This window comes from Scophthalmus maximus, chromosome 4 (assembly GCF_022379125.1).
Source record: "Scophthalmus maximus strain ysfricsl-2021 chromosome 4, ASM2237912v1, whole genome shotgun sequence".
In the NCBI taxonomy this organism is placed as follows: Eukaryota; Metazoa; Chordata; class Actinopteri; order Pleuronectiformes; family Scophthalmidae; genus Scophthalmus; species Scophthalmus maximus.
Window position 1 is genome coordinate 28,008,622 of NC_061518.1, and position 21,116 is coordinate 28,029,737.

A 21,116-nucleotide genomic window follows, 5' to 3' on the forward strand; every position below is an offset into this window, starting at 1 on the left:
GCAAGTAGACCATTGTGATTGGCCAGTACACATCTTTGACACGTTTTTGACTGTGGCCAGATGATGCTTTCATAGTTTTCATGAACAGCAGATAAACAGTATTTAACAGTTGACTTTGAGAAAAACAAGCTGACAAAACGTCCTCTTACTATCTGCTATGGAGCTTTCATAGCTCCATAGCAGAGCATCTGCAGATGAATTTTGCCTTGTTGCATTGGATTCTTTTTTCTTTTTTTTTCTGGGTGCAAATCAGTCCTGCAAGTGCTCAGATAAAATAAAAGTTACTAGAAGTACGAACATGTACAATTCCTGTAGATTTTCATCTGTTGACGAAGATGATACGATATGAAAAAAGCACTAGACCAGCTTCTCAGTGGACTTCTGGTCAGATTGTTTTCTGAGCTAGTTCGATCACAGTTTATCTTTTGACCTAATGTGAAAGTCATGTTAAGATCCAAAAAGTCCTGCTGATTTGATTTAGCCTCGCCTTGAAAGTCCCTTGTTTTAAATAGCAGCTGTCTGTGTTAGTTTAGCCACACAAGACTTTGATTGACATCTCACACCAGCAGAAACAAAGCAAATGTTACAGGCAAACCCTTAAGGTTAGGTGAGAGGGGGGGCAGTTGGGTCCGGATGGATGAAGCCATTCTTTTTACCACAAGCTATTTTTTTCCCTAGAATTTGACAGGATAGAAGTTCCAAAAAATGTACACATGAATGTGGCTTAATCTGTAGCTAGTATGTATTAAATATTCATATTTTACCAATGACAGGTGGATATACACTGAGACAGTTAGTACTCCCTGCCATTTATCTGAGTCTGGGCAGTCGGGGCAGTAGCCAGCCATTCAGCCACGTCTTCCAGCATCTCTCGGGTTATCCAAAGATATTCCCAGAGCAGATGGGATATGTAATTGCTCCAACGTGTATGGGTCTGATACTGTCCAAATGGGAGGCTCCTTTCCTCCGAGTTGGATGTGCCTGGATCACCTCCATAGGGAGTCCTGCACGAGGCATTCTTATCTTATCTGAAAGTCTGCGCTTATCGTCCCCGAGAGAAAGAGGTATATTTCAAATGAGCTGGGTTGTACAAAGTGTTGTCCTAAGTTGTCTTAACCAAAGTGGTTAACAACTTTTTTTCTGGTCAGCGATACTCAAAACTTGCCTTAAAAGTTAAAAGGGTGAGATGTTTAGAAAAAAACATACAATCCACACTGGCGGAAAGTCAAGCGAACATGCCTTGCAACTGTAATGTACATCTTAGTGCGGACAAACGGTGCAGGTAGTATTTGAAAGAGAGGCTTTTAAAGCAAAGGACTAGAATAGTTAAACGGGCAATGAATTAATAATGTTCTCAGAACGAAAGACGCCCCCCTTAATAAAGGTAGGAGAGAAACCTCGTAATTGCTATAAACAGTGGATGTGATTGTCTGATTGCCTGTGTGGAAAAAGTCCCGGACTCCCTGAGGAGAAACCTCATTTCTGCCCATCTGATCTCATTCTTTCAGCCATCAAAGGTGCGGTGGGTGAAAAGGCAGATCAACTCCGCCTTCATGCTCTGGAGGCAAGTACAGCGCTAATGTTACTGCTCCATTTGTTAGTGCTACTCAGAAAATGGAGACAAAACCCGAGAATTCTGTCGATTTTAGAAACCTTTCATAAGATGACCTGCTCTGAGTGCAACAGACTGGAAAAAAGCTATATTTGAAAAGTTCCTGGAAGGAGATGCCCTGCTACTGTGATCGCTTTGGATCACTTCACATCAGGACCATGATACTGTGGTCTACACAAGGAGGTGAAGAGCTCTTACTGCAGATACTTGATTTTGTATCTTTCAGTTTCGAAACAGAGAAAAAAAGAATTGAACCGTGTGTTCAGTGTGGTCATGATGTCCGTGACCTCCTCCAGAGTGGGCTTTACCGATTGGATCAAGAAATCAGTCCTCCATTCACACCAGTGCTATCATGTGGTTCGGCTCTATCTGAATAAAATCTGAGCACCCAAAATATATATTTTCATGCAGGTGTAAATGATGATTAGTGGAAGCATTTCTCCTCACTGGCTGTACTGTCCCCTCCTTCTCTGCGACTCACCCACACACTCAGCTCACTATAGGACGCCATCCAACATGACAGCCAAAATCCAGTTCTTTTAGTTTGCTAACAGAAACAGACAGGAAGGACGGACAGGCGTATTTATTGTAAAATGGGGAGTTCATAAAGTCCATATCTGAAGTGACAAAATATGATAAACAATAAACTGTATATCACTGATCTGATGTTGAGGCATATGTCACTGCAATAATGAATGAATGCACAATTCTCTAACTCAGAGCACTAATACATTTTTTTACCCCCATAGCTCCTGCCTCACTCTCAAACACGTTGGCTTTGGTAAACTATTTATGTATGGATTGATGATTCCCATGCAGTGACTAACGTTAGATTTCTAATTCTGTGTATTCAGTAATGGCTGATCAGTAATCTCATCTCAAACGTCTCTTTACGAAGTGAAACTGGTTTCGCTTGAGTTTTAACAAGCCACATTTTAATGGGGTATGAAGATATGTGAAATACTATACTATACTACTCCATGTGCAATTAGTGTCACTGCTCTGTATATAGCATTTATATTTTGTACATATCTTATTGCTTTTTATATTCTGCTATCCACTTTACTGCTGCCATGCCCAAATGAAGAAACGATTATTATTATTATTATCTTATTTAGTTAGATGCCATATTTCCATTTTGTATGTAGTTATGTAGTAACTCAGCATTACCTTGAGGGGAGTTCTTTCTTACCCTGTCTGCCTTAACAGAGCTAAGGTTAAAGGTGACATATTATGCAAAAATCACTTTTTCAGTGTTTGTGCACATAAATGTGTGAATCTGTGGAGCCTGTCGGCCCGCAAACTGTGAAAAAAAGACCACCCTGTAATTTTTTTTGTGAGATGGCTAAACCCTACAGCCTGGCTCTGAACAACTGGTTCAGATTTTTTTCTCCTTGTGATGTCACAGTTGGACTCTTTTGGGTAACCCCGCCTGCAATCTGAGAATCTCCACTTCTTTGGTGAAGGGGCGTGACATTGGCATTGCCATTTTGAAATTGGTTGACCAATCACAGCAGTCTGAGCCAGCTGGCCAATCAGAGCAGACGGGTTTATCGGGAGGGCGGGGCTAAAATAAATCCAGGCGTAGTGTGAAAAGAGAAGCTGAAGGAATAGGCAGTATGAGAACACTGCAGCATTTTCTGAACATTAGAGCATGTAAACCTTTTCAAGTAGTAACCCAAATTAAAAGTATGAACTTGAATCTTAGCATAATATGTCACCTTTGATGTCAACTCCATTCATCAACAAAGTCAGTATTTAATATGACAGCGGTGGTGCAGCTCTTGTCCTGTATTTTTTCTCACTTCTTCGAACATGTACAGTACACTGATGTACATTGATGTGATCTGACAAAAAGCTGTGAGGTTTGGGGCCAGGCTGCCACGGCAGCATGTTACAAGTTCACCTCACTCTCCGCCACATTCGCTTCACATTCAGCATATCAAACAAAAAAGCTGTAAATCTGCCAGTGCAAAGCAATTCTTTATGGTTTAAATGAGGAGAGCAGATGGAAGGTCTGAAAAATGTCAGGGAAATTCAGGACAATGCACAACAAGACTGTATTTATTACAGCAAATGGGATGAAACAAGATATCCTACTGTCATTTTTCGGCCGTATTAACAATCTGTTTGGTACTTCTGATCTCATTAACAAAAAACCTCAGAGAGTATATCTCCAGGACAATTTATAACTATGAGTCAGATGTAATAAGTAAGGCACGTCCTATTTGGCAGTAATTAAATAATATCATAATTCCTGGAAACAAGTTCATACCCCTATTGCCAATATCATTAAATCTTTGGCGAATACATTCCTCTCACTATTTATTACATCAGATTGTATCCATGGAGCTCGCAGAATTAAATCAGCCCTTCTGTGTTCACCTCCACATGCCTGCATCGAACTGAAGTCATGATCGGCACACAAAAAATAAGTGGTGTGCACGTATGTGTGTTGTGAACATTTCCTCAACAAATGTGTCCTGCCCAGTGTCTGTCTCACAGCCGAGCAGACCGCATAGAACCAGAGGACACGCGCACCACACACACACACACACACACACACACACACACACACACACACACACACACACACACACACACACACACACACACACACACACACACACACACACACACACACACACACACACGTTCACTGTTCACTGTTCAACAGACAGCTCATTAATGTTGCACGTTGAACAATGAGAGAAAATTGCCTAACATGCGTCTCGTAACATGCACACACAGGTATATTAATCATGCTGTGAGAAAACCGTCTCCGTTTTTAAACTTCATCGATTTCTGATGAATGAGATTCCTTTTTTTTATTTTACAGCAACCTCATCAATCTAACACATATACTGTTAACACTGTGTCTGCCACCTCAGCCCTCAGGGAACTGTCGGCAGAGATTCATGGCTGTGATAACACACACAAGCAGACAGGCATGCAACGCACGCACACGGCCACGTGACCGAAAGCTATTAGCTGTGTGTTTACACTGGTAATTGGCTGAGCTCACGGCAGTCCTCACCTGACGCTGACAGCCGAGAGCACACGCGGGGGAGGAGCGGGAGACATGAATAGCTCCGCATGGAGCCAAACACAGTGGCGCTTGAGAGAATTGATAACCGATTAATGTGTCCAAGTAGTTTTAATGAAAAAACAAATCTAGATTGTCTGAGTTCACCTTCTTAAATGTGAATATTTTCTGGTTTCTTTGCTCCTCTGTGACAGTAAACTAAATATCTTTGGTGTGCCCACAAAACCAAACATCATGCTGGTGTTTTTGGAAACGCAATCGACATTTTCACAATTTATTGACATTTTATGGACCAAAAATCTAATCGAATAATCGAGAAAATAATCAAGAGATTTATCGATTACGAAAATAATTGTAAGTTGCAGCCCTAATCGTCTTAGCAATGTGACAAATATCAAATAATGCATGTTTGAACAATTTTAACAGTTGCATTACAACCCAAAAGTCGTTAAAGCCCAAAGTGAATGAAACCTGAGCATAATACGTGTACAGGTACTGTAGAATTCCATATAGGCTATTATCATATCATGTCAATAATCAACGATGAACAATTTTTTTTTTTACCGATGACCTTTATCATTTAAAGTCAGCGTTGAAAGACGCCTGACACACTGGCGGTGTGGACAAAATGTAATACACTCATGCGAGCCGCAGCAGTTCAGCCATTACGAACGCTTTTATGCAGTGAAAATGCCCATGACAAGTAATTTTATTTAATCCAAAAGAGTCCATTCAGTGTTATAAATGAAAAAATAAAACATTTATGAGAAATTGTGATCATTGAACGTTTGTTATTAATGACAACTGATTCTCTTAATAGTTGCAGACGCATTTTGTGCTGATCCACAAGTGACTATTCCTTAATCAACTGTCTCATAACTCTGGCTCTACTCTTCTGGTAATATCCAGTTGCGTTGTAGAAGCAGTGAAACTGCCGCCTCGTGTTTACACATATATTTCAGGGAAGAGCTCCATCATCCAACAAGCTTCCGAGACTCACAAAGGGGCAAATGTGGGGCAGAGCAGGTGAGTTCACTGGGACTTCTCATTTCACCATCAACAATAAAAGTAGGTGAATATTATCCCCCGCTGCTTTTAGCCGTCTGAGGACGGACACGGTTTCTTTCAGCGTCAGTGTTTGTCTTGGCAGAGTGTTTTGTACTGAGAACAGAGTGAGGTGAGAGAAGTGCATGACATCAGTGACTTGTCAAAGCAGTGGAAAACCTTGTTTCCTACCACAGGATATACTGAAGGATGCTAAAACTCATGTATACAACTGCTGACAGTGACATGTTAATACAACATACCAATACAGTCACAACAACTGGCGCAGTTCATGTCACGTTAGTGCTGTCCATCTCTAGTTTAGCCTCCCTGCTTCCTGCAGCTCCGCAGAACACTGCTGCAGACTTCATATGAAAACAATATGGTCTAAGTGACAGGAAAAATTGGTCAAATACTTTTGTAAACACAGTTTCACAAGGAACAGTGACCATCTTGCGTTTAATAAACCTTAAAGGGATACTCCGCCAACTTGCCCTGGTGCAGAGCAGCAGCGTATCACTCCCTAGTTCTTCTTCCGTATACTCTGGTTCATAAATGTATCCTCTTATGTCCACAGTGAATGGCATGTCTTCGTCGCTTTAAATCGCTCATTTTTGTTTTCTTTTGTCTCTTGAATTAGTCTAACAGCTGATTTGCGAGTGATACGCTGCTACTCTGCACCGGCGAGAGTTGGCGTAGTAATACATGGCCGAAGTACGCTTGAAAAAAGTAAAAACACAAATGGCCGTCTTGGGGCAAACTAAAGCAGTGAAAAAATTCATTATTTAGCGTACAATTGAACAGATTTTTTTTAGGAAAGCATTTAAAAATCTGGCGAAAAAGACGTTTTTCGGTTGCCCCCTCTGCAACAGTAGGACTCTGACTTTCGCTACTTTTGTTCTGCTCCAAACTCCGTAAAATGACAAAACTGATCACCATCTCCATAAGGTAAGATTAACTATGCATAAGTAACTCATACAACCACAATTCAAAATCACTGAACTATCCCTTTAACCGACTCAAAGTTATTAACTCGAGGAGTCTGTTTTCAAACTTATTGTCCTTCATGGTTTAAAAAAAATCCAAATAGTGATTTTCAAAGAAACTCTATTTTTCATATTAATGACACAAGAGAAAAGTCATAAACTCTTCAAGTGATCACAGCAAAGAGTTCAATTTAGACAAAATTATGTTACCTCACCTCAGCCTCCTCGACCGTTTGAATCACTTTTATCAGTAAATCTGATGACATTTAGCTCTTGGTTTGGTACATGTTGTATCTGTGCAGTTTTTACACAGTGTGCGTCTGAGATAGTAATATATTCCTTTTCCTCGTGCCATGAAACCATCCAGCAGCAGTGATTATGTATCTTCAGGGGGCAGCTGCTTGCCCTTTAGACTCTATCAGTCTTTTGGGGAGTTGCTCTAATAAGGCTCCAGCTGTTTTAGGAGAATATCAAATGGCATAGGAGGAGGAGAGATTAAATGTTTCTTTTTTTTATAAATCTCGACATTTTAGTCCAGTCTCATCCTCTTTCATCAGAACTCTGGTGAAAATATTTCCAGGAGTAAGAGGAGTTCATGGAAATGTGAACTATACGGACAGAGGTTGGTGAAAACCTTTCTGTGGTTCACTGGAGAGAAACTCTCACCGTAACGTAGCACATGTTGACATTTCGGACAATAGTGAGTGTGTCATGTTTTGTGTCTGACATTTGTCGCCAGGTTGAGTTTACAAGGTGTGTGTGTGAAGAACCTACTTGACGTTGGTGTTGGTGCAGATGATGTACTCGATCTCATCGGAGTATGGGTTTTGGAAGGTGAAGCTGCTTGTTCGGATCAACATCCACTCCCTGTTCTTCATTCGGAAGCGATACATCACTGACAGAACTTGTCCCTTCAACTTCACCACCTGCAGAGGAAGAAGAAGAAAAACAATCACCGATCATCACCACTGTCTCTGTTGAGTCTTTATTCTCTCGCTGCGAAACCAGCAGAGAAGAAGAAGCTTTGAGAGTGTAAAAAGAGCAGCTTTTTGAAGATCTACATTAATAATAACGCTCAGTCAGTTCTGGATTGAGATGCACATATAGTCATGGTTTCAGCCGTAGCTGCCAGTCTCTCTGACTAAATAACAGCGACTAGATTGAAAATCACCAGATGACCGGATCAAACCAACTAGTTCGGATCTTATCAACATGACACACCACCTGTTTCCTGTTCACACTGCCCTATTCCCAACATCATCACTGCTCTGCTATTTCATTTCAATAGTTCTATTGATTTGTCATGGTTTTGATTTCTCTAGGTTTACGTTGGTATGAGTGAGAGAGTCAGCGCTCTGTCGGCGTGCTTCGCTTGGTCCAGATCAGATGCTCAGTCAGGGAGCATGAAGAATCACTGGCTTTTCTTTTTTTGCAGCAAGAGACTGGATGATACCAGGAGATTCTGTAGTGAATGTCATTTCGGATAAACCCTGTTGCACATACCCCCTGCTCTTCCCTGAGCTGGGTCGGTGAGAAGGAGAAGGTAAAATTCCAGTCAGTGGTGAACGGGGACAAGAGGAGGTGGCAGCTTGCCGAAAGACTGCAGTTTTCATCCTTTTGTTTGCTGTGGCTTCAGCTATTTTTCTTGTATTTCCTGGGGGTTCACTTTTTTTCCTCTGTTTGTTAAGATTTTTTGTTAATAAATTGAACTTTCAACCCTTTATTAGGAAAGGCTTTATATCTATATGGACGTAACAGAATCCACGTCGCTTTTTCAAACAGTCAAACACTGCCAAACACTTCATGAATAAAAGTGTATCAGCGGGTCATCTAGCACTATGAGTACATATTTCACATTTCTGTTTTCAAAGATCTTAATCAGAAACAGCTAGCAACATGGAGACAAGGAAAGAGAAGAGCAGACGTTGTCAATGTCCTTTACAACCGACGGTAGACTCCGTGAACTTTGAGTGAATATATTTGAGCAACAAGTGTTGATGCACTGTGTGTGTGTGTGTGTGTGTGTGAGAGCTGGATGAGAGCCAGACGTTTCCACAGTAAGTGCAGAAGGAAAACATTCCTGGTGTTGTTGACATTTTTACTCAATCGAGCTGCGGAGAGTGACAGAGAGTTTGTGTTTTCATGGATGGATCCATCTCTGCTCATCACCACAGCCGCCATCACCATGGAGCAGGAACATGCATCAGACTGTGCTAGTATACTGTACACCAAGTGCTCACACTCACGATAGAAAGAAGCTCTTTTGCACTTGAGTAGAAGTTTATTAGTCACTGTCTACTGGACCTATCTTAAATGTCTCAGTTTCATGTAGTGTTTTATGTTTTGATCATATCTGTGATGAGAGAAGTGTCAGTGTTAGGGATGGCCGTTAGTGATCGATTCCTCGAGTAGTCCTTGTTTCAAATGAACTTGATTGGTGAACAACGGCACTTTTTTTGTGTTCGCCCAATTTTTAGGTTTTCAGAAAAACTGTTTCCAAATTAAATTTTGTTTATTTATTTATTTTTTATTCTTTTTTTTTTACCGTTACAGGCCTACAGCGTATGTTCGACATTAAGTCAAGTAAAGTGTGACTCGTGAATTTAATTACGTTTTTGTAAGGAAAAAATGTTTTGAAGTTGCAGAAAATAAATCCTTAAAGGGTAACTGTGACTGTTTTGATTGAGAATAAGCATTACGTGTTGGGTAGACTGTATTGTTGTGCATCTTTATTCATGCAGAAAGATGCGTTGCATTCTAAATATAGATTGAAAAGTACTCGATTGGCCCTCAAGGAATTGACGCGATCCCTCGATCTTAGAATTTACTACTCATGACCATCCCTAGTCAGTGTGGATCTGTTGTGGCAGTAATGTTTCCTAACCCCCTAACCCTTTTTTTTTTCATTTCATTTGTAGAGGACCGTGATGTTCTCTGGTAAATCTTAATAAACATTGTTTTTTAAAAATCAATCTCTCTCTCGCACACACACACACACACACACACACACACACACACACACACACACACACACACTGTTGAGTGTTGGAGGCAGCTCCAGGGGTGTATTCCAGGAAGCAGGTTTAAAAAACTCTGAAACCCTCACCCGGAACTCTGAGTTGATCTACTCTGAGATGGGAAACTCTGAGTTTTCGGTTCCAGAACAGCTGCTCTGAGTTAGTTAGATCAACTCTGGTTATTTTCACACAGAGTTAGGCATGTGCCCGCTGACATCAATGGAGCTCCGATACCACGAGTCACCATGGCAACCAACGTGAAAACAAGGTCCTCCTTCGTCATGCCGTTAGAGTTGGAGATGTGACTTCCTGCTTGTGGAGTAAATAAGATAATTCTGAGAGAGAGGAGCGTCACAGCTGCAGCTGATAAGGAGAGACAGTTGGTGTGGGAGCCAGTTACTGCCCCAGTCATGTAAGACTGAATAAAATGATCAAATGATATAAACATTATGATATTTTCCTCCAAATTTTTGTATAAGATGATGGAATTATAGTAAGTGACGCTGCCCGGTTAGCGGGGTTTGAGTCTTGTCTGAAAAACCTGCAATGATATTTAATTATTTTGAATTTTGGTTTCAATCCCACAGGCACAACAATAACGTGGCTGCAGCTGAAAATTAATTATATGAATATAGTGCAGATAGGTAAAGTACATGGTTCTAATCAGATTCAACATGTTAAACAAAGAAAACATCAGTGGCTGTTTCGAATTGTTTTATAGAAAACCTCCTGTTCGCAAAACAAACGGTGAAGACCTCTCTGACGTGAGGCTACTGAATTAATTCTGCTTCCATATCGATATCGATCGGGTTGACGAGGAAAGGAAACCTAATTTTTTGACAGCTAGATCAGGTTCAGGAAAAGGGCGGAGTTAGGGAGAAACTACAGTTTAAAGTTCACTCGCTTTCTGGATATGAAAACCCAGAAGTTTGGACCCCCCCGTCTTAAACAACACGATGAGTCATCTTCCTTGGTTTTAAAAGGCGCCATATACATAAAGTTTTACTGACATGGTTCACGGGTTTATATATTGTCTTGTTTGTCTATGTCTTCTTCCCATTTCTCATCTCCTTACCTCGCGAACATTGCTGTAAAGCTTTCAACAGTTCACGTCTCACCTGTTGGAAACTTTCTCTCAGGTGACTCTGGTCCTCGGGATGGCAGAACTCCAAGATATCTTTTCCAAGCAGGTCCTGCAGATACAGGATAACAGGCAGTTAATGGCAATTAATATTCATCAAATAAAACACACGCATAAAAATATAAACGTACATATTGCATCTAACAGTGCGACTGCAGTGTCGATAGATACATGTATCGGCTACATTTAGAGAAGATAACTTCTGAATCGATGATACAACTGGAGCCACAAACTAGCTTTCCTGACACAAAGTTGCAGTGTTCTGTAGACATTAAAATCTGAAATGTCATTTTGAGAAAAATATAACACCAAAACACTGAGCTTCATTTTTTTCACTCTGATTCTGAAATAAAATGAATCGTTCATCAAGCTATTAAATGCAAGTTAGATGAGGTAAGAAGGTGATTAGGCAAATTTTCTTTAAAGGTGAGTGCAGATTGCAGATGTTATGATATCTGTGAGATATTTCATTTTAATAGAAAGATAGATGTGGCGCAAAAAAAATTGAGCTTTGAATGATCGTTTAAGAGAAATACGACTGATTTTGATTCAGTGATTTTTCTTGTTGACTAATGGGGGAAGCAGTGAACAAAGACACATGCTGACTGACCACAGGAATGTGTTTAACACACAGTACCAGTGGGGGTAACAAATATTTTCCATCCATGTCGCCTTATTACCACTGTAGACACAGTTACTCGTGTGCAGGGCTGAGGTATGACACCACTCTTTTGTGCTTATGGAAATGATTCTAGAATGTATCAAGACAACAAACGTGGACGACGTGTTGATTTTTGCACCAGCAGCAAATTAACAAACAGGAGCAGATTAGAAAACTGAGGAGAACCAGACATACTTAAAATATCGTGTAATATGAGCATGTTTAAAATGAAGACCTGGTTCTCTCTACAGTTCGAATTGAAAATTTAATGAAAAGCTCATGAAAAATAAACGCTGGCAGCTCGCTGTGCCGCAAGGACAAAGCGAATTTCCCTCGCATGAAACTCGCATGAGCGGCAAGAGGATGGAAAACACTGCTGTCTCGATTGTGACGTCTCCTCCCGCCAACCCCTTCAGCTGACCTGAGGCTGATAGCCGATGACGTTGATACAGCGCGGGTCAACGAAGGTGATGACACCGTCCGAGTTGTGACGCGACAGGAACTCCGTCGGCACCGACAGGCCGTTCATGTCCATGGAGACTGGAGAGCTGGTCACCTGAGGGAGGCACACACATATTAGAGATGTGAGAGATGGACTGTAACTGTACATCAGCGTTTCACAACATAACTCACCGACACACAGACACTGTATCCACACACAACAGTCTGAAACTGTTTCCCTGCATTCGGGCTGCGGCAGCATAACGGTGGCCAAATACCAGCTGACTAAATGAACCGCACCAGACTGAGAACAAAACATTTCTGTCTAATTAATAGTGGAAAGCGCCGCATCTGTGATCCATATATTTAGCCCAGTTCATAATAGTGTTTATTCATCAAAAACGGGCGGAAGAAAAATGAAGAGATTGAAAGAAATAACAAAAATGTATGCAATGGGATGCAAAGCAGGCTGTTGATACATGAGGAAATCAAACAAATTAACATTATGATGAAGTAATAGTCAATAACCAATAAATAAAATGCAGTTGTCTAACTAGAGTCTTTTGAGTAACAAATAGAGCCCGACCGATTTATCGACTGGCCAATAAAGTTTATGGTTAAACTGTAAGATATCAAGCCTCAACGACATCTCTGGTCATAAAGTTTGATAACAACACTTTTTTTTATGGTATTGAAAATGTTTTAACCCTCATTATCGGTATCAGCCCCCAGAAATCTGCAACATTCTGCCTTAGTTACGAAATACTGTGGTGAGCTCAAACTCCTGTCAGATTCCAAGTGTCCAAAAAAACCCCCACACCAACAAGAAGGAATAGAAAACTCTCCACCTGCAGCAGCTACGACACAATCCACGTCTACACCTGACCTGTGTTCAGATGCTCAGTACAGCTCCCTCCCTCCTCTGCGCTCTGTGGCTCCACGAACATGCGGACGATTTATTCTCTCCACATACCATGTGTACCTGATTTGCAGTGTTCACCTGCAAAACCCCTAAATTAGTGATTTGTGTTTTCACCTCTCAACCTAAGAAGAAAAACAACTGCAGGAAACATAAGTGTGGTTCACCACCGAGCCTCGAACCTGTTCTGTGGCTCTTTGCTTTAGATCTCTTCTGAGTTTGCTAGCGAGTTAGTGGTAGGACACTGGGTTACACGCATTCCGTGCCATTTTTACCATTTTCCATCCAAGATTTCTATTTCAAGCATTGATTTCCATTTCTTTTGTAGCTTAAACATTGAGATTGTTCCATTGTTGTTATTTTGATTAAAAAAAAAAGAAAATCCCTTAATTGCGTCTCTGAAGAAATTTTACCACAAACATTTTCCATTCCATTTTTCCAAACCACATTTCTACTGCTGTGGAAACCAGATATGTGTTGTGACTGGTTATGGACTTTATTGGACAAAACAATCTTCTGCCAGGAACCATGCAGGCCTACGGGGGTGATACATATTCCGGCTGGTTTATGACTTAGATAATGTATTTCCAGACATATGAGGATTAAGGCATTTAACACGGCCTGCTGCTGTGACATTATGGTCAATGAAAAAACTTGTGCTTGTGTCAACATATGTGAGTAGTAAAATGATATATGCACGGAGTTGTTTTTTTCATGTGTTGATTTGTGATAACTCAGCACTGGAAATCCACGGACCCTCCTTAAAAAAAAATCTCTGATTTCAGCTTCTTAAATGTGAATGTTTTCTGGTTTCTTTGCTCCTCTGTGCAGTTAACTAAATATCTTTGGTGTGTGGACAAAACAAAACATCATTTTGGAGTTTTGGGAAACACGATCAACACTTTTTGTTATGGACCACACGACTAATCGATTAATCGAGAAAATGATCGACAGATCAATCGATTATGAAAATAATCGTTAGTTGCAGCCCTAGAATAGACACCAGCCATCAAAAAGGAAAATCAACAGAAATCACATGGGGGAAAGTGTGTCAGTATTGTGAACCTAAACATGTGGCTTCTATGATTCAACCGGATTTAAGGTTGTTGGTTTTCTTTTGTCACAAAAAGGTGAACAGTCATATCCCATTGGACAAAACTAATTTTTATTCTTTATTTCTACTGTGACCAAGACACATCGGAAGTGTGATCAGCGACTGTGCTTGTTGGCTGAAAGTGTTCTAGCTGACCTGATTTTACTTTTCTAACGCTCCCCACTTTGATCATTTGAACCATTAACGTTCTTAGGCCTGTCATGATAATTACGTTATCAACTTATCGTACGATGCATGAATATGAACTCAATAATTTTGATTGACCTTAATAACAGCCCTGATGTCTACATGCGTGTTTGTTGACATAATAATGATTGTCAACAACAGTCCAGCAAGTCTTGCTGCTTCAATCCTCTCATCTGTTCTCGTCGTATGATTAATCAATTACTTGTTTGGTCTAGAAAAAATGTCAGAAAATATGGATTTCTTTGTGCCTTTTCCAAAGGCTATGTCTTCTAATTGCTTCTTTTGTTTGAGGCCTAAACACTAGTCTAAACTTGGGATAACATTTCTCTCAGCAGCAACACAAACCATGTGGGACCAATATACTGCAAGCTCAAGCTTAGTCTTATCATGACGATAATATTGTTTATCGCAATAATTTCTGGGACAATATATTGTGCAACAAAAAGTAGTTATCGTGGCAGGCCTAAACGTTCTGCTCGTGATCTGTTGACTGTTGAAAGTAACAGCCAACTAAAAGCCCCTGCGTCTTCACGTGAGGAGGAAACACACCAAGAAAGCCAATGGCACCTGAACGTGACCAGATGCTCCAGACAACATCTGACGCTGGTCCGACCAACATGTTAGAAAGGTCAAATAACTCTGCCGCTCCCCGCTGTCGCACCCTAGACTGTCAACGAGGTGCAGACGAGCTCTTCATCAGCGAGGAAAGGGAAGTAGAGCCCACACAGCAGCATAGCCTCACTCCCTCTCCAGGGAATTCTACAATTTACAAAACAAGTCAAGTGATTGACAGGGGTAGCCACGCTTCTCCACTGGCCCTTTAACAAAAAACTTTTTTTTGATGAAACTGTTCTTGGACCCATAATAATTCAATTCCGGCGTAAACTGCTAGCTAAAAGTGCGTTTTATTTTTGCACATTTCTGTTTGCATTTCCATCGCATCTATCAAGAACTGTGTGAACCACGAAGATTAGACCAATGTTTTAAAAAAAAATTATCGAATATATATGTAATGCATATTTTTCAACAACTGAATTGCTGCGATATTCTAAATATTTACTGTTGCGTGACTCTGAGGTTTGAGCCGAATGCCTGGATACAAAGAGAGACACGCAACAGCCCGAATGGATGGATATTTAATTCTGTTTCGGAAGGAAACCAAAATGAATCAATCAGTAAATTAGCATTCATCTCTCTGGATCGCCGCTGCTCACTCACGCTCACAGCTCCTTCGTGCAGACACTGCCTCTTTGTTTAATCATGACAAAAATGGTCCAGCTCTTGTCCTAACAGCGATATCAATGACACCGTGAGCTTCCATATTTTGTAAACGGAGCTGTACACAAGCTCAGATCTGTGTTTGTTTACAGACCGATCTGCGAGCAGTGAGCCCTGCTGAACTCCGCCGGGGACTTTTTGCGGACATACTGAATGTTATGCCCCGTTTCCTCTGGGCTTTCGATGTGATGTGTCCATGTACGTCTTTAATATACAGTGGACAGTAAAGACATGATGATGAATGAGGAAAGGGAGAGATGGTGAGTGTTTGTGATGTGAAAAGAATAACAAGGATGAACCAAGAGAGAACATATTAACACCATGTGCTCCTCTGCACTTCATTTACACACACACACAGACACATGCGCACCTGCAGTCTTCCGATGGCCACTAGGCAGTACTTTCCGGTCTGACCTGCCTCTGTGTCTTCTTCTGGTATAGTCATACCTGAGGAAAAGAGAGAGAGGGAGAGGAGTGAAACAAAGAGCGGCCATTGAACAGGCGTTCCTCACAAAGCGTGATTTGCTTCTTGAACTTTTCAGCGGTGAGAGCTAATGTACTGGCTGACACGGCGGCTGCCTCCTCACGGTGATCTATAAGTCATGTTTTTTTTCACCGTCAAGCCTCCACGCTGTGATAATGTTTTCAGCCACGACACCATACTCCGCAACGACGGATAATAACCAGATCACGAGGTAAAATTCCAGTCTCTAACCTCATGTCTCATTTCTATCTTATCATTGTGAAGAACTGCTTTAACTTTCTTGTGACACGGGATTCACACAGTGTACACGTGTGTGTGCTTTCTCCTCAGGCCCAAGCACATGGATACATGAGGTGTTTTAATCCCACCACCTCAAAGATATATGTGGATCTATGGAAAACCCCTGAGGAGGAGTTTGATCTCCTGACATTCTGTCTGATGTTTTTAACCCGGATTACATACAAGGACCTTAGAAAAACCCACATACTCAGACTTGCCAAGAAAATAGTCCACAGTGAGGAGTCTATATAAGATATACACCTGGGTGCTGTTTAATCTGTTTGTGAGATGCCTTTTTATTTTCGCTGAAGCTCCTTATCAGTCATCTGTGGCAGTTCGCCACACAGCCGAGAGAGATGAGCCTCCATCAGACTCTGTCCTTGCGGCTACATTCCTCTCCTCTCTCACAGTTCGGTCGGCAGCCGTCTCACTGCGGCTCAATATGCAACCCATCTGTGTGTCTGCACGCCGCCTCACTGTCGGCCATCTGCGACTTATGAGTGTGATGTGCGTGCGTCTCGCCTGGCGATCGTTTGCCAGCAGCAAAGTATCCAAAATATTCCAGATGAGTATTTTTAGCGCGAGGAAGTGAAGCATGTGTCAGTGATTTCAAATTACATATGGTGTGTGTGTGTGTTTGTGTTATACATTGAAATGTTCCCGCATGACCTCAAAGTTCTGAGGGTGATTTAGATGTGATTCTCTGGATGTTGTTCACTTACACCACCCTGCCATCTACACACCTGGTCTGACACCGAGGGGGGGTGCATTCCAATGTCTGTAAACACTGCACTGTGCGTGTGCGTGTGGTGAAGTCTGAGAGTGCCTCTGAGGTTTTGTGTTCACCCTGTAAAAGGTACAAGGACAGAGTTTGAACTGAACTTCTTCTGAAATTGATTTAATATCGCATTCTTCTAAAACTGTCACAGAAGGGTGAGAAGAGAGAGAGAGCTGGAGAGACGAGTACAATGCTCCTCTGTCACAATCACAGCGTGGACTGGGTGTGAATGTCGGTTTTGGCGAGTTAAAAAGAAATGGTTAACATTAGTCAGGACACGTCGGAAGAGGAGTGGTGGGAACTCTTAGTTCGGACAAAGTAAAAAATCTCGCTGGAATCACAGATACACTGATTAGTTTCAACTTAAAACAAGGTTCAGAAAACGGCCAGTCACTGTGGTTCTTAGAAAACATTACTCAAACTTAAAAAAGTGCATTTGTTAAGGACTATTTTCAGTGATGGATTGTACACATTTATTTTTTGGGGGGGTGTGATGCCGAACTGAGTGAAAATAAATGACTGTGTGTGTGTGTGTGAGAGAGAGAGAGAGAGAGAGAGAGAGAGAGAGCGTTCTATATGGGACTGCTGATGTATGTCTGTTAAGTTTTGGAAAACTATGGCACAGTGGAATAAGATATCATTGTGCTCTTGGTTTGGAAATCTTTTTATGGGATTCGTTGATGAACAGAGAGACATAGAACATCATCAAACCTATTCTTTAAATGAGTGTCGTTTAAAGTCAGCTCGTGAACAGCGAGAGAAGTAATTAGGTGAACAGTAAAGAAAAAGAAACATTGCCTATGGATTTAGTTGGCTAAGGGCTCAGTTTTTTCAGTGTTCTGCCTGCAGGTCAGTGAAATATTTGGACTGGGTGCAGGTGAGCTTTGAGAAATGTCTTCAGACACTGTAACAAATGTGTATTTTGGCTGACCACAGCGGCTGTCCATACAAAGTACAGCCACTTCCACAGACGCTCACGCACGTTGGATTTGGGCAGCAGGACTACACGAGCTGTAGGAGATCTGCGGTTGAGTCCAGGTCAATCCAGAGCCCACAGCCGCTGCAGGTTAGACCAGGCCACGGAAACCGGAGCGGCGAGGATAGAGACAAGAGCGTCGAAGCTGAGGATGTGTGTACAAACCTGCTGGGGGCCAGGCTTTGATGTAGCCAGTGCAATGCACCACCGAGTACTGAGCTTCTCCTTCTTTTGAGGGTCCAAGGCCATTCCTGTCCATCAAACACAGACACAAACACAGACACAGCAGCATGTTACTTACTGAGACCTTCAAAAAACACCACAGGCCTCCCCGACATTAAGAATACGTCCACAAAGAGAAAGTTCACTTCATAAGCACATCTTTCTCTCTCTGTTTCCGGCCTTTGTCCAGACTCAAAGTGTGTTAATCCCCCTAAAGTGGACATTTTCCAAAACTAACTCCACAGTGTGCAGATCTGAAAAAAATGCCAGCTTGCTCTTTTGGTTTGCACTGGGTCAACTGAGGTTTTCCAAAACGATGACCTAACGCGGGCCAGTGAGGGTCAAGGGGCTGTGTGGCGGTAAAGTTGAGAAGACGTTAAGATCTTAAAGTCACCTCGACACTTTCACTGTGAAGCTTCACACACAGAAAGAAAGGCCATTACAGCTCATGGGCTGGCATCGTTGAAAAAAAAGAAAAAGAAGGAAAAGTCCCAATGAAAATAAACTGTTTAAAGGTACAGTGTGTAATATTTAGAAGAACGTATTCAAAGCAATTGAATATATATTGTCCATAATTGTGTGTTCATATCAAATGCAACAAAGAACCAATGTTTTTTCGTCAACGAGTTAAATATAGTTACATCAGGGGGACCCGACCTCCGTGTAAATCGCCATGTTTGCTACCTCGTGTTGTGCTGCGTTCGGCGACACGGGAGGTCGGAAAAAAATCACCAACCCGACTTCCGGGGTCCGAGTTTAAAGCCCCAGTGTGTCATTTTTTCCTTTTCTGATACCATCTGGTAGTAAAGTTGCAAACCTCAAAGGCGACGTATTCTGGACCATTTTCTGCAACCTTATTTAATGCTGCGTTCTATTATACCTCGGAACTCGGACCCGGGAAGTCGGGGTGCTGATTATTTTCGGATCTCCCGAGTCGCAGTGGAACCGAAACGCTGCACAACATGACGTAGCAAACATGGCGACTTAGACAGAGGTCGTGTCCACCTCATGTAACTTTATTTAACTCATTCAAAGTTGACGAAAAAACATAAGTTCTTTGTTGCAGGTGGTTATATATGAACACAATTATGGACAATATATTCAATTTCTGTGAATAGGTTCTTCTAAATATTACACACTGTAGCTTTAGAGCTGAAAAACTGAAATCTTAGTGTGCACTTTCGAGATCAAGGTATCAGCCTGTAATGTCTGATGAGCCTCGTTTTTTTATCCTGTAGTTCATTTATTTGAATTATCTACCATCGGACACTGGAGATGCTGGCACCAATGTTAACGTGTGGATGCCACTGATTGTTTTGCAAGGTGTGTAACATCAAGTTATGAATCTGAGAGAAGTTGTGGTGATCGTGTAAAGGTTAAGATCATGTAATAGCTCTATTCTAAATGACAGGACTATTATGAAAAGAGCTGTAATATCATATTTGGCAATCTGGTATGTGAGCGGGAGCTTTGGTACTAAATAAAAATACCAACTGATGAGTTTATTTTGCCCATTTTATGAAGTCCAAAAGCAGCAGCAGTCTGCTGTCACATGTAAAACTTTTTTTGACGAATATTCTTCGGGTACTGAAAGCAGTCGGCCTGGATTACATTTTTAAATTGTGTCAGCCTGATGGTAGTCTGATGATATTGTGGTTTGGCAAAGTTTCTTTTTTTTCAGTCATTTTTATATTCTGATCTGTCAACAGAACAGTTGACAGATCAATTCTGAATGGCCCACAGAGATTGTGGTTTGCTAAATTGTTTTCCTTGTTTTTGTACATAACATATAACCCTGATCGACATGTTGTACAAATGATTAAGTTTAGTTCAAGACAATTGATACTTATGATAGAACTGGTTATTAGAAATGTTATAAATGATGTATATATACTGCTGCCCACCAACAGTTTTATGTTAGGGGATATTGGAGAAGGAAAAGCAGGAGATTACTGTACAATGTGACGACACACACAGGTAGGATAAGGCAGAGAAGACATCATAGTTCCTGTACCTGTATCTCTTCCTCATGTTGGACAGGCGGTTTAGGGAGATGTGATCCAGAGGAGCACTGCCGCACCTGCACACAATACAGAGACAACAGCTTATGTCACACACCACGATGCTGATCACAGCGGGAGGCAGCACACGTACTGTACAACTGCTCCACAAACAATATCCACCCACGCAACTTTTGTTAAATCATCACCTCTTTATTGAAATGGTTTCAAAATGTTCTGACCAAACCATGCAGTGCTTACAAACCGCGTTGCACAGTTCCACCGTGAGCTGCTCTTTTTATGGTTCCATTCATGCCGGGGGCACTTTTCTTTAAGCTCAAACCATGTATTTAATTTCCTTGATACACTTCACCACATTTTCCAGCCCCGAGCGAGTAGTATCACAGCAGTGTGATATCGTGTCATTCATAAAACACTATTTGAATCTAGTTTTATAGTTGTGGGTGGGTCAATTTGCATCATATAGCGTTTTTCTTAAAGACCCACTTCATGACTTATTTTATTCATTATTTCCCATTAATCTATTTAAAAGGAACAGAGTGCAGCTCAGAGTTGTCACCATTCGATGCACCACGGCGAATTACAGATAATTTGAAATCCTCCGACCCCCAAAAACAGTGAGACGTTCAACAGCACTGATAAGTGATCAGATTTATATTCTCAACTCTAACATCAAGTAGGGCTGGGCGATATATTGAGTTTTTAAAATATATCGATATATTTTCAAACACGATATAGGATAAGACAATATCGTGTATATCAAGATTTATGTTGCGTTAAAATAACGTTATGTTTCTTTCGCGGTACCGCCAGTTCGCCTGTTTCTCCTCTCCCTGTCAGTCCCTCACACACAATTTCGTCTGGCCCCGCCCCTCTTCCTCTCTGAGCGAAACCCATAACTGCCCCTTCCC

At 41.4% G+C, this 21,116-nt stretch overlaps 1 protein-coding gene across 4 annotated transcripts in view; it reads right to left on the reverse strand.

Moving 5' to 3' along the window:
* The window catches only part of arnt2 (aryl-hydrocarbon receptor nuclear translocator 2), a 66,162-nt gene that overhangs the window by 11,932 nt on the left and 33,114 nt on the right, over positions 1 to 21,116 (reverse strand). For all 4 annotated transcript variants that reach the window (XM_035627802.2, XM_035627804.2, XM_035627803.2 and 1 more), the window contains 6 exons: positions 20,199 to 20,264; positions 18,128 to 18,213; positions 15,816 to 15,892; positions 11,929 to 12,063; positions 10,824 to 10,898; positions 7,463 to 7,614 (listed from right to left, as the gene is read on the reverse strand). In XM_035627802.2, the coding sequence (XP_035483695.1) occupies positions 7,463 to 7,614; positions 10,824 to 10,898; positions 11,929 to 12,063; positions 15,816 to 15,892; positions 18,128 to 18,213; positions 20,199 to 20,264 (591 nt within the window). The remainder of the gene's footprint in view (positions 1 to 7,462; positions 7,615 to 10,823; positions 10,899 to 11,928; positions 12,064 to 15,815; positions 15,893 to 18,127; positions 18,214 to 20,198; positions 20,265 to 21,116) is intronic.